General features: G+C 41.0%; 1 protein-coding gene across 1 annotated transcript in view; it reads left to right on the top strand.

Moving 5' to 3' along the window:
- LOC126470801 (uncharacterized) overlaps positions 1-15,251 on the top strand; it is a gene marked incomplete at its 5' end in the record, with an annotated part of 313,759 nt that overhangs the window by 43,004 nt on the left and 255,504 nt on the right. The window contains one exon of the mRNA XM_050098814.1: positions 339-543. Within this exon, the coding sequence (XP_049954771.1) occupies positions 339-543 (205 nt within the window). The remainder of the gene's footprint in view (positions 1-338; positions 544-15,251) is intronic.

The following is a 15,251-nucleotide window of genomic DNA, read 5'->3' as shown; positions in this document are numbered from 1 at the left end:
TTTCTGAGCAATTATTTCTCAGCATAGCCTGCCCTGCAACACCCTTACAAGCTTTTCATACTATTTCTGACGACTTTGTATAGAGTACATTCATCCCTTACGACGTAAAGTGACTTGGGTAACAAAGGATGCAAATAATGCAACATAGAAATGTTTAACATGTTTTAGATGAGAAGATACATCGTTTGGAGAATTGCGATGCTGTTCTAACCAAGTCTACAAGTTACACATTATCTTATCACGAACGTGGCCCGCCGAACGCAAAAATAACTAACCAACGAACAAACTCTTCAAGGCTTCCCAAGGAAATTTTTGAAATGTATTTGTTGTTTTCGTAGGAATATGTGGACGAAGCTGATACCTATGGGATCAGAAGACCAGTACAACGCAATGCTTGGAATTGAGAGTGCCACTCCTTTGGACGCCGGTTGGTACACGTGCCAAGTCGTCGACTTGGAGGTGCAACAGTGCAAGTCTGTATACGTCGAGGTGCTGTCTCAGCCACAAGTCAAGATCTCCCCAATGAGCGTAACGGTGGAACGGGTGAGTGTTATCCCTGGCTGGGAATTCATTAATGTTTTCCTTTCGCTGTCTGTTCTTTTCAATATGCAGTCTGTTTAAAGGTCTTTGCATCATACGTCTAGGGGTGATAGATCACGTTAGGGACTAAATGTTCGCACCGAGAGAGGGGGCACAGTGGTTCGCATATTGGACTCCCATTCGGGAGTACGACGGCTCAACTATGCGTCCGGCCATCCTGATTTAGGTTTTCCGCGATTTCCCTAAATCGCTTCAGGCAAATGCCAGGATGGTTCCTTCGAAAGGGCACGGCCAGTTTCCTTCCCTATGCTTCCCCAGTGCGAGCTTGTACTCCGTCTCTAATGACCTCGTTGTCGACGGGACATTATCTACTACTCTCATTAAACCCCCCACCCACCCCCCCACTGTTAAATCTTCGCTGACCGCTGACGCTTCCCGGCGACGCTAGACGTCTTTTTACTCAATTCCCCGCCCCTGAGACGACGAGATTCACTTTACTGGCGGGGTCTACTAACCAGGTGTGATGCAGCTGGGTACTACCTACACAGTAAATTCCTAGAGTGATTTTCAACAAATAAAACCTAAGCGAAGAAAGATATTTTGGAAGTGTATCAGGAACTTCCATTTTGCTTGGTCTACGCTCTTTCGCGCGGAGCAGATGACTGGATTATTGGCATACACACGTAGCAGACAGTCGACACCCTGTCGTCTCTCAGGGACATTCTCAACAATAAGAGGGCTAGCGACACCGGGAAGCGTAAGCGAGTGTTTTGTCTCCAACAATGACGTGATCTGTCACCACTAGACGTCTGATGCAAAGACTTTGAGACACCCCGTACACAAAAACAGTTAGAATGTTATTCTCTTATGTTCCAAAAATGTATACGTGGTTTAAGAGCATATAGAATCGGTAAGAGCTTATATAATTAAAGACACTTTTCAATTATGGCATTTTCGTGTAGACGCTTTTCAAAGGTGCTGCCCGTAACTGAATAAATATCGACATTATTTTAGCAGTTATTTCCACTGCACTGAAAGACAAACTGCAAATCCACAAGACAGAGAAGAATTTCTGTTAAAATAAATTAAATAGCCACGAAAATTAATATTTTCGAGATGCTTGTTTTGGGATTATTTCTCTACACATTTGCAGCTTCAATTAATGTTTCCAGTCTCTCGATGAACTTGTCACTCCAAAAGCATATATGCCGGATACGTGTAAGATTGACATGAAATATGTTAAAGCTTTGATAGCTAGTGTCGCTCTTCTCGTAGTCCAAAAACTGATTCCACCATCCCTTACTAAATGCGCACACCATAGCGTTGCTTTTTACTCCCCCTTCGCTTTCTTCTGTAGACCACAGCAACACCTAACTTAATCCTCACAGCAAACCGCGACGATGTTCCAAACGCGTTTCTTTGATGGACCTCGAAATGCTATGTGTAATTATCCTCCTCAACAGATATATACTAGACCTACAGCTATAACGTCCTCCTTACAGTTAGTGTATTAGAAGGTTGTCCAGAAAGTAAATTCCGATCGGTTGCGAAATGGAAACCATAGTGAAATGGAGAAATTTTTTGTTTGCGATAGTTAACTATCTGACCCTACGACTTATCTTAGAAAATAGATTAAGGAAACGCCAACCTACGTTTCTAGCATTTGTATACTTAGAGAAAGCTTTTGACAATGTTGACTGGAAAACGATCTTTCAAATTCTGAAGGTGGCAGGGGTAAAATAGAGGGAGCGAAAGGCTTTTTACAATTTGTACAGAAACCAGATGGCAGTTATAAGAGACGAGGAACATGAAAGGGAAGCAGTGGTTGGGAAGGGAGGGAGACAGGGTTGTAGCCTCTCCACGATGTTATTCAATCTGTATATTGAGCAAGCAGTAAAGGAAATAAAAGAATATTCCGAGTAGGTATTAAAATCCATGGAAAAGAAATAAAAACTTTGAGGTTCGCCGATGACATTGTAATTCCATCAGACACAGCAAAGGACCTGGCAGAGCAATTGAACGGAATGGACAGTGTCTTGAAAGGAGGATATTAGATGAACATCAACAAAAGCATAACGAGAATAATGGAATGTAGTCGAATTAAATCAGGTGATGCAGAGGGAATTAGATTAGGAAATGACACTTCAAGTTGTAAAGGAGTTTTGCTATTTGGAGAGCAAAATAACTGATGATGGGCGAAGTAGAGAGGATATAAAATGTAGACTGGCAATGGCAAGGAAAGCGTTTCTGAAGAAGAGAAATTTGTTAACATCGAGTATAGATATAATTGTCAGGAAGTCGTTTCTGAAAGTATTTGTATGGAGCGTAGCCATCTATGGAAGTGAAACATGGACGATAAATAGTTTGGACAAGAAGAGAATAGAAACTTTCGAAATGTGGTGCTACAGAAGAACGCTGAAGATTAAATGGGTAGATCACATAACTAATGAGGAGGGATTGAATAGAATTGGGGAGAAGAGAAGTTTGTGGCACAACTTGACTAGAAGAAGGGATCGGTTGGTAGGACATGTTCTGAGGCATCAAGGGCTCACCAATTTAGTATTGTAGGGCAGCGTGGAGGGTAAAAATCGTAGAGGACAGACCAAGAGATGAATACACTAAGCAGATTCAAAAGGATGTAGCTTGCAGTAGCTACTGGGAGATGAAGAAGCTTGCACAGGATAGAGTAGCATGGAGAGCTGCATCAAACCAGTCTCAGGACTGAAGTCCACAACAACAACAGTTAACTACACCTTCCAGATACTTCTCTACATAGTAACTAGTCAGTCCTACACATTTGTCATGCCGTTGTACCAATTTTCCAATACCCTAATCATAGAAAAACAGCTGCGTATCCTTTCCGCCAATTCTTTACGCAGATCTGCAGCTCGTTTTCTGTGCCAGAATGTTGTCTTCATAGCCAGCAGCTCATGTGAACAAAGATGAAAGTCAGGGAGAGATCAATGTTCGGGCTGTGTTGCGGGCGATCAAACACTTTGTAACGCTACCGCCCTGCTCTATAAAGCCTGTACTGCAATAAGTTCACGGGCTTCGCCTTATAAACAAGGATTCTAGTACATTAGTTGACCGCGTGTACCTAATAGAAGCAAGATCGGACTTATACTCAGTCAATAACTACAGTGATGCATCAAGCAAATGTAAAGTATAACTACTCGTTCGCATGGACAAGAAGTACACACAGTAGATGCTACCTGTAATTAATAATTCGGTCGCCAGCCTACTTAGGCAATGAGTGAGTTTTTCCTTGTACAAGTGGGTGCATGTACAAGCATAACTACACGTAGTAACGTTGCCTTTTATGGCAAAGTTTGGAACCAAAAAAATCCACTGAACTAAGGTTTTCTCCTTTTGTATTAATTTGGACGAGCTAAAATTACACAACACCACACAGTAATGATTACTACGAACTGCATTTTGTATGTAGAGCAGACTGAAATCGGGCACAGATTGCCCTAGCATCGACAATCTCGAAAGTACACACACAATATCACTATTAATGATGGAAAAACACTAATACACTTAGGATTAATATAGGCTTAGCTTTACTGGTCAAATCTGATCAACACATTTCAAGGTTTGAATGAATGGACAAGAGAAGGGGGGGGGGGGGACCCTGAAACTGTTATGGTCGTTAAACTGAAACTATTAAGTACTGAAGGCAAATTAACACTCAAAATTATCAATCTATGGATAACTACTCTTTTGTCTTACTTCTGAATAATTTAACTGTCATTATTTCTGTCTCAAATTAATTAAATAACATCGCTAACTCAATTCAAAAAACTCTCTTCCAATTTAGTCATGCTTTTGTTCTTTACCAACATTTGCAATAACACACAGAACTTTAGACTCCTTTATGGCATAGATTAATCTGCCGACAATTTTCATTAACACTAACATTAACCTTTCAGTTCAGGATACTCGGGTTGCACAATACGAGGTAAGGACCCTGTCTAGGTCAGTGATCAGGATAAGTCACGGCTAAGGCAATGCTGGTAAAAGTCGCGTTATTATTGAACAGTCAGAAACATTTTCGACACTGGTCCACACAGATACACTTCTAAAGATGAAATAAATGTTTGACCTGTGCAAGTCGGTGCGGCGGATGGCGGGCAGCGAGATAGCGAGAAGCACGGCACACATGCAAGCACGGCTAAGGCTCTCACTGCAGCGGCACTTTCCTTCTTCTTAGCGTCGTTATCTTTCCAACTTTGTGCCTCAGAATATAGCCATGCCAAGTAGTCGTCGGAATCGGTTCATCCGAGGCTCAATGGAATCCACTTTTCCTGGGTAGCCTCCTCGGTACAGTACGTGTACTTCCGAACGATGCCCAACTCCGACTGTTGCTCGCCTCCGACTGTAATACTGTGCCCGTTGTGCCGAACCGCGCCAGTGTGCGTTTTCCCGCCTTGCCTGCCTCCACCTTTTCCCGCTCCCCTACAGGTAGGGTATTCACCACAGGTTTTCTTCTACACATATCCTAATGCACTACCTACGTATGGACCAAGTGTATAAATTACAATTTTCACATCTTACAATAGTTTTAACATTAAATACACTTTCCTTTGATTACCACATTATTTGAAATCTAACATAAATAATAATATTCATTTCAAAAGTTGCTCACAGTCTCTTTAACATAACGATACGAACCGAAAAAAAAATTCAAAACATTGCTTACATTAATTTATCTAAATTCATAAAGAAATAAATTTTAATCTTCCAATTATACAGTGGTTCCGAATCTTTACTTAATTGTCTAAAAAGATTTACACTACATATTTCCTTTTACTCACTGTATATAGGTTTACACTTTTTTAACACATCAAGAATAATTACTTGTCATTTACTCAAGTGCCTTTTGCACAGTCCAACTTCCCATCATAACATCACTAAAATAGCAATTTAATCATTTTTTCTAAATTTCTCAAAGAAATAATTTAAAATTCTGGAATACAAACATTTAACTACAAAAACAATTGCATATTTTGTATACACTATAAGATAATTTGTCGCTGCTTGCTTTGAATAGCAGTCCATTTCCTTACTCACTAAACAAAACACACACACATATATTCAGAAAATTAACTATACATATTTGCTGCCTATTGTGCGGATTTGGGCAGTCCTTTTCACTTCATATTGTCACCTCTCCTGGATCACATTTACAATTTTCCATCGCCTATATATCTGCCCTCATTGGTATTTGGCAGTCCTTCATTTTATGGTTCATACACTGCCCATTTTCATTTTTGACAGTCCCATCTTTTATCTGGCTGATAGCATTTATCCTTTCTTTTCAGTCCTTTTCTCCATACATTTTTACAGTTACAGTACAATTGGTGATCTGAAACTCACATAACTACATCAGCACACTTTCAAGGGTATACAGACATTTACAAAGATTAGATACATTTAGAATAACTTGGGTTCAGCATAAGATACAGCACATTTACTCGTTCCTAGGAACATTCAGTTTCAGGTCCACAATATTTCTTACACCTAAAGGTCTTTTGGATTTTGGGTAGATCAGGTAGTAAGCATTGTCGTGTGGAATATTCTGTATTATATATGGTCCATTATAAATATATTTAAATTTTGAAATTTCATGGTTTAGTTCACTAGACTTTTCGTGGGTTTTTAAAAGAACATAATCTCCAATTTTAAATTTTGAAACTTTTAAATTTTTATTGTGTCTTTTAGATCTAGATTCAGCTTTTTGCTTTGCCCTTTTTATCACCAATTCTTTCTTTCGATCCAATCCCAAATTTGTACAAGGTGGAAACTCTAGTTTTTCTTAAATTAAACTTTTACTACTTCTGCCTAACAAAATTTCTACCGGTGGAAATCCTGTAGTTTCATGATGTAATGTGTTCACGACATTCTCAAAATCCGATATAAACCTGCCCCAGGCTCTAAATCATGCCCCTTACTTCGTTTTTCGCCACAACGCACCTTGGTCGATTGTGACAGCGTCCCAAGATACTTTCTTGACCTGTGAACCATTTATATCTGGCGGCTTTTTCGGTTTCTGGAGTTCAAAGTCTTTGCTTACTTGAACTCGTTGCAAAATGAACACTGAGTCGTCCGGTGGCTCTTTCTTTCTTTGTTCTGTTTCAACGTCTGGATTTTGTTTTGATACGTCGTCATCGTTAGGTACAGTATCGCAATTAACTGCATCCCGTTTATTTTCACTGATTTTCTCATACCCTCTTTCAGTAAAAGTATATTCATTTTCCTTTACACCTGAAAATTCATCTTCACTAGAATCACCACTACTCTCTTCCTCAACATCAGATTCACTTAAGTACGCTACTTTTGCACAATAGGGAGAGTTAGTACATTCATTTTCGTCTGTATTTGTGTATCTTTCATCATCCGAACTATCGTCGGAATCCGACCATTCCAGATCGCTTTCAGGTTCTAACATAAAAGCTTTTCTGAGACAGGCATTAAGTTCTTCCTCTGTATTGTCGTCAGGCTTGGATTTTAATTCAATCTCCTCTTTTGGTAAAACGGCCTCATCATCAGCTTTATTTACATCTACTGTGACTTCATATTTAGTGTAATCCTCGTGGACTTTAATTACTTTCAGGTAATCATCTACCCCTTCTCCACGGTGCCTCTCGGTAGCAGCTTGTGCTATTGGCGGACTGTTAGCAGAAGTTATTTCTTCGTCAATGCTGAGGATTTCATCCTCCAAATCCTTCCTATCATTAACCTTCCTCCTATCGGCAGCATGCGTAGTTTGCGTGGCGCTATTTATTCTCCCCTCTTCAAATTTGGGCCACGTCACTTTATGGACGTCCCTACTATCTCTCTTTCCACCAACTAATTTCTTCGCCTCATACTCCGTTTTAAAATCCTCCCACTCACATTGCTTTAGGCCCTTGTACAGATCATCGATCTGCACACGCCAATCAGTTACTTCTGCTAATTCATCCTCGCCTTTTATCTCATTGCAAACACTGCTAACCGCACCTCTCTGTGTATTCACAGTTTCATTTATTGTTTCCTTTGCCACGGAATTATCACTCATAAAATTTTCATTAGCTCTGACGGCTATGTTCGTATCTATTGCTGCCGTATTGCTAGCGGCTTCTTTCCGAACAGATGTTCTGCTAGGCTGGGCCGTTGCCCTCTGATGCTCCACTCGCCTGTTAACATGTAGCGCTCTGTGCGGCAGAGATGACTCATTCTGGCTCGCACCTGACGCTTGTTTCGCCACAATACGTCGCGGCGTTCCATGTCTGTCCCTAGCCTGTTTCATTACATTACGGTCGGTCCGATATCTTTTCTTAAATCGGGGCCTGTATGTATCGTCCGCTTCTGTTTGCCCGCAACGTTCGCGGAAATTAGTTTCCCGCGTCGTTATTATTTTGCGCGGTATACCCTCTACCGCGACCTGAATAATTTCCTCTGCCTCTTCCTCTGCCTCTTCCTCTTTGTATTACATTGACGCGAAATTCATCGCCATCGTTTCGTTCGTCATTGTGTCGGTTATTATGGTTACCAAAGTTTTGATAATTGGCACGACTTGCGCGCCAATGGTCTTCGTCTTCGACCCTTTCTAGAAATGCTTGTAAGCTACGATGATTGCTTCCTACATACCTCTTTGAATCCTCCGGAAGCTTTTTATATAGCTCACAGATAATTTCCGAATCTGATCTTCTACCTCTTAAGTGTGTCAATTTCCGTTACCAATGCTCGCAGAAATCTTTCAAAGAGTTCCTGCCCCTGTTATCATGCTGTTTGGCCATGATGAACTCCCGCCATAAATGGTCCTGCTTTTGTTCAGACCAATATTCTTCCGTAAATCTTTGCCTAAATTCTTCGAACGTCATTCGTTCGGTATTTAAATTTATTCCCCAGCGCTTAGCATCACCCGCTAAGGCGCTAATTACAACGTTTATCTTTTCCTGATCAGACAAGTGCTCAGGAAAAACTCTCTCGCAATTTTTAATAAAATCTAACGGATGCCACCCGTTATGTTTCTTGGCTGGATCGAAGCGTTCCTCGCTTTCTATCAGCTTCGTAATTGGTGTGCCATTACAGACAACACCAGGCCTATCTTTAATTTTGCTCTCCAGATCGAAAATTCTGCCTTGAATTTTCGTAGTATTTTGTTCACAATTTTGAACACATCCGGATACTTTTTTACTTAAGTCCCTTTCAGTGTCTAAAACTACCTTTTTCAATTGCGATATCCCGTGTTGACATTCGTTTACGATCTCAGTTTTAAGACCGAAAACTTTTTCGTCTACTTTTGTTTCGACCAGAGGCTCTACTTTCTCTTGGATGTTGAGAATTTCAACATCAAATCTACTATTAATGTTGTCAATTTCCCACTGCATAGTATCCATATTCTTATTAATTGTGTCAATTTCAAACTTCATAGTATTTACCACAGAACTTAAACTACACACTTTTTGTTCTACCTGTTCTATTTGTTTACTAATTTTAATTCCTTGTTCTTCAACCTGTACTTTAAGCTGACCAACTTGTTTTTTAAATTGCTCGTCAACGTGTGTTTTAAGCTGACTAACCTGACTACCGACTTGTTTTTGAAGCTGATCATTCTGTGTTTTGATCTGCTCACTCTGTCCTGAAATTTGTTTGGTTAATTGTTCAAATAAATCGTTTATGCTTAAAATTTACACACTGTTTTGTTCTACGGAATCGGTGCATTCCGATCCTACTTCAAAAGTTTCTTTCGGTTCTTTCTTTATCTGTGGAGAATCAAACATGTCAGTGGATTCATTCACATAACCACTATCATCTACAAAGTCACCTTCTACTTCCTGTTTTATCCCTTGCTGTGTCCGAGGCGATCTCAACCTTTCAATCTGTCCATTGACATGTTCGTGGTATTGTATGTACGCCAATTGTCTTCCGCTAATGCCATCTGTTATCTGGCCGCGTAAACTCCGGCTACTGCCAGCCGCATTCTCCATTTCGCTCGGCACATCTACCCCGTCTACTTTCCCGTCCATACTGAATGTACGCTACACCACACTACCGTACTTGACTCACACTGCAGTTTATTTTACTGACTTTTATTGCAATTCGTGCCACTGAACATCCACTGTTCGGTATTTACATTAATTTGTAACCGACAACAGCTGGATGTCCTGTCACCGGGAAGCCACTTGTAACGCTACCGCCCTGCTCGGACGTACGTTAGCTCTATAAAGCCTGCAATAAGATCACGGGCTTCACCTTATAATCAAGGATTTTAGTACATTAGTTGACCGCGTGTACCTAATAGAAGCAAGATCGGACTTATACTCAGTCAATAACTACAGTGATGCATCAAGCAAATGTAAAGTATAACTACTCGTTCGCATGGACAAGAAGTACACACAGTAGATGCTACCTATAATTAATAATTCGGTCGCCAGCCTACTTAGGCAATGAGTGAGTTTTTCCTTGTACAAGTGGGTGCATGTACAAGCATAACTACACGTAGTAACGTTGCCTTATATGGCAAAGTTTGGAACCAAAAAAATCCACTGAACTAAGGTTTTCTCCTTTTGTATTGATTTGGACGAGCTAAACTTACATAACACCACACAGTAATGATTACTACTAATTGCATTTTGTATGTAGAGCAGACTGAAATCGGGCACAGATTGCCCTAGCATCGACAATCTCGAAAGTACACACACAATATCACTATTAATGATGGAAAAACACTAATACACTTAGGATTAATATAGGCTTAGCTTTACTGGTCAAATCTGATCAACACATTTCAAGGTTTGAAAGAATGGACAAGAGAAGGGGGGAGGGGGGGGGGCCCTGAAACTGTTATGGTCGTTAAACTGAAACTATTAAGTACTGAAGGCAAGTTGTAAGTAGGCTGTTTAGGATTTTTTATTGGTAACGCCGCCTCTGCATGAAAATCACTGGCTGTGCTGTGTGCAGTCCGTGGCTGCTTTGCATTGTTGTAATACTCGCCATTGTAGTGTTAGGCAGCTGGCTGTGAACAGCGCGTAGCGGTGCGCAGTTGGAGGTGAGCCGCCAGCAGTGGTGGATGTGGGGAGAGAGATGGCGGAGTTTTGAAATTTGTCATGAACTGCTATATTTATATATGATGATATCAAGGTAAATACATTGTTTGTTCTATATTAATATCTTTCATTTGCTAACTATCCCTATCAGTAGTTAGTGCCTTCAGTAGTTTGAATTTTTTATTTAGCTGGCAGTAGTGGCGCTCGCTGTATGCAGTAGCTTGAGTAGCGAAGATTTTTGTGACGTAAGTGATTTGTGAAACGTATAGTTTACTGTTAGTTAGGGCCCATTCTTTTGTAGGGATTATTGAAAGTCAGATTGCGTTGCGCTAACAAAATATTGTGTGTCAGTTTAAGCACAGTCATTTGTAAGTGTTCAGAAGGGGACGTTTCAAAATTAACACTCAAAATTATCAATCTATGGATAACTACTCTTTTGTCTTACTTCTGAATAATTTAACTGTCATTATTTCTGTCTCAAATTAATTAAATAACATCGCTAACTCAATTCAAAAAACTCTCTTCCAATTTAGTCATGCTTTTGTTCTTTACCAACATTTGCAATAACACACAGATCTTTAGACTCCTTTATGGCATAGATTAATCTGCCGACAATTTTCATTAACACTTACATTAAACTTTCAGTTCAGGATACTCGGGTTGCACAATACGAGGTAAGGACCCTGTCTAGGTCAGTGATCAGGATAAGTCACGGCTAAGGCAATGCTGGTAAAAGTCACGTTATTATTGAACAGTCAGAAACATTTTCGACACTGGTCCACACAGATACACTTCTAAAGATGAAATAAATGTTTGACCTGTGCAAGTCGGTGCGGCGGATGGCGGGCAGCGAGATAGCGAGAAGCACGGCACACATGCAAGCACGGCTAAGGCTCTCACTGCAGCGGCACTTTCCTTCTTCTTAGCGTCGTTATCTTTCCAACTTTGTGCCTCAGAATATAGCCATGCCAAGTAGTCGTCGGAATCGGTTCATCCGAGGCTCAATGGAATCCACTTTTCCTGGGTAGCCTCCTCGGTACAGTACGTGTACTTCCGAACGATGCCCAACTCCGACTGTTGCTCGCCTCCGACTGTAATACTGTGCCCGTTGTGCCGAACCGCGCCAGTGTGCGTTTTCCCGCCTCGCCTGCCTCCACCTTTTCCCGCTCCCCTACAGGTAGGGTATTCACCACAGGTTTTCTTCTACACATATCCTAATGCATTACCTACGTATGGACCAAGTGTATAAATTACAATTTTCACATCTTACAATAGTTTTAACATTAAATACACTTTCCTTTGATTACCACATTATTTGAAATGTAACATAAATAATAATATTCATTTCAAAAGTTGCTCACAGTCTCTTTAACATAACGATACGAACAGAAAAAAAAATTCAAAACATTGCTTACATTAATTTATCTAAATTCATAAAGAAAAAAATTATTATATGTACAGTTGTCGTTACAACTTCCCACTGAAAACGCTGCAGGAGCTTGTTCATTGCCCCTGCTGTGTGCGGCCAAGGATTACCATGAAGAAGGAAATGCATGACAGTTACATTATGTGTGGTTACATGAAATCAGGCGTAATCTCTTTACAAGCACCCATACCTGGCGGATGGCACTCTTTTGTGAGCATCTTTACGTGCTCACTGTGCCCTCAGAGCTGCAAAGCGCGACGTCACACGATCGACGAGAATACTAGTGACACTGCCCAACATACCTGTGCAGAGCTTCATCGGATTATTTCTTTATTTTACATTTTGCGAGCGATCAGAATTTACTTTCTGGAGACCCCTCATAATTCTCATGGCATTACTCTATACACTAATGTGAAACGTTCTTAATTACTGCATCCTCTTACCAAACTGAACACTACACAATGCTCTTGGCACTTACCTTTACAAAATGTACAAAACTATTGTTCGTTTGGTCGTAGTCAAGCATTTGTTTCCCCTCGGCCAGGGAAAAGTCATTTCTGCGCTGTTATATACACACACATTTTTTCTGCAATCATCATTTTTCCAGTAAAGCTCTTCACACTCTCATAATTATAAGAAACCTTTAGCATGTCTAGATTGTTTTATTATTTTACATGTTTAGATGTTTAAATGTTTTATTAGTCTGAACCACAGAATTTATAAATCACTGCTGGACATCACTGAAGCGGCGAAACCACGAAGAAGACGTGTAACAATCCTCAAATTGGCATGAAGTGTACTGATCCTTAGATGACCAAATGTTTAACAGTTCAGCCCTACTGCAAAGAGTAGGTAGGAGTAATACCATCTACGAGAGCGTGCTGAAAAGTAACACCTCCGAATTTTGTACAACTTTATTATTTATGTCTACATACTTATTTGTCAACATAGTCACCCTGGTGATGAACAAATACCTCCCAGCGAGACACCAGTTCGTCCATACCGTCTCTTTAGATTGTTTGACTTTGTTGATGGAGTCACAAACTCACCTTAGATTGCACCGCTTCATCTCTATCAAACTGAATCCCAGAAGGTGTTCTTGAAGTTTTGCAAACAGATGAAAATCGAAAGGGCCAAGTAGAGGAGATATGTAGGATGATCGATGGAAGTGAACACAAGGCGTCGGAATGTTGCAAATGTCGCAGCGCACGTTTGTGGTCTGCCATTGTCTTGCTGAACAAGCCAGCGCTCCATGTGTTTTTCTGCTGTTAGAAAATCGATTACAGCATTCTGTTTCTCACGCACCGACATAGAGTACATACTGCCATGTTACACGCTGCAATTCGAAGCTGTCTGTATGTAGACATGAAAAATAACAATGTAGAATATTACGTTTGTTTTGTGACTCTTCACGCTTTCCCAGCGGATGTGTTGTAAATAGTCTTCACGGGTTTGCCGCCGGATCACGTTGTGCAAATTCCACAATATTTCCTCGGAGCAACTGTCCGACATCTTCAGGTGGTTCAACTTTGCTCGTGGCTTGGTACGACTGACGGTATCCGCACACCGACGCCCCGGTTTTAGAACACGCGCGAGAAGAATGCGCAGCCGCGGAAATCGCGCATGCGCAGTGAAATGCCCTATTCAAACTCCATCTGCCAAAAATCGCAGAGTGGCTCTCCCGCGCGTGCGCTGTACACTGCGTTTGTCAACAGTGCGGCCAGACGTTACTCACCAACGGCCGTAGTGTTATGACGGACCTGTTATCGAAGAATCTTGATTTTCAAGTCGTGATTTAATAGCAGCCAATGGAGGGTTCCAGCTGTACTCAGTTGAAATCCTGTATCCTTGTTGATGAGATTATCGGCTGTACGGCAAACCCATGAACACTATTTACAACGTTTGTTAGATTTAAAAAAGCTGTAAGAGTTTTCATATAAGAAATTCTCAGGCATTACTTTTCAGCGCGCCCTCGTACGATCTGTATACAGGGCAAGATTACACAGTGGGTTTTTCATTGTGAAATCGCATTTGAATACTGGTCGTTTGTAAGACGATCGCGTTATACCTCATATAAGGAGAAACGTCTGCCATCACGTATCAGAAGTCAACAGCAGCGGAAACATGGCCTATCAAGATTTCAGTTTGTTGTTTCACCATATTCGATTGTCAAACGTGTATGGAATCGATGGGTTGAGGAGGTCCATACTCACAAGGGAACCTCCCCATCACACCCCCCTCAGATTTAGTTATAAGTTGGCACAGTGGATAGGCCTTGAAAAACTGAACACAGGTCAATCGAGAAAACAGGAAGAAGTTGTGTGTAACTACGAAAAAAATAAGCAAAATATACAAACTGAGTAGTCCATGCGCAAGATAGGCAACATTAAGGAGAATGTGAGCTCAGGAGCGCTGTGGTCTCGTGGTTGACGTGAGTAGCTGCGGAAAGAGAGGCCCTTGGTTCAAGTTTTCCCTCGACTGAAAATTTTACTTTCTTTATCTCCGCAAAGTTATGATCTGTCCGTTCGTTCATTGACGTCTCTGTTCACTGTAATAAGTTTAGTGTTTGTGTTTTGCGACCGCACCGCAAAACCGTGCGATTAGTAGACGAAAAGACGTGCCTCTCCAATGGGAACCAAAAACATTTGATCGCAAGGTCATAGGTCAACCGATTCCTCCACAGGAAAACACGTCTGATATATTCTATACGACACTGGTGACGGCATGTGCGTCACATGACAGGAATATGTTGTCGACCCACCTAACTTGTACACTTAGCGAATGGGTAAAAAGATTCTTCTACCTTGCCCGATTTAGGTTTTCTTGTGGATGTGATAATCACTCCCAAAAAAGTGATGAAAACATAAGAGTTTGTCACATAAACTGAAAATAAAAAATTAAACTTTTCACTCGAGGGAAGACTTGAACCTAGGACCTCCCGTTCCGTAGCTGCTCTCGCTAACCACGGGACCACGGCGCTCCTTAACTCCCATTGTCCTTGATGTTGCCTATCTTGGCATGGACTACTCAGTTTGTATATTTTACTTATTTTTTTCATAGTTCCACCCAACTTCTTCCTGTTTTCTCGATTGATCTGTGTTCAGTTTTTCAAGGCCTATTCACTGTGCCAACTTATAACTAAATCTGAGGGGGGTGCGATGGGGAGGTTTCCTTGTCAGAGCCTACAGGGTTTCAGCAGCCATTCGGCACTACAACTAGAGCAGATACACAGATTGTTCGCTCGGCTGTGT

Source organism: Schistocerca serialis, chromosome 3 (genome assembly GCF_023864345.2).
Source record: "Schistocerca serialis cubense isolate TAMUIC-IGC-003099 chromosome 3, iqSchSeri2.2, whole genome shotgun sequence".
NCBI lineage: Eukaryota > Metazoa > Arthropoda > Insecta > Orthoptera > Acrididae > Schistocerca > Schistocerca serialis.
Note: the sequence above shows the minus strand (reverse complement) of the source record. Positions and strands in the feature narration are given on the sequence as shown.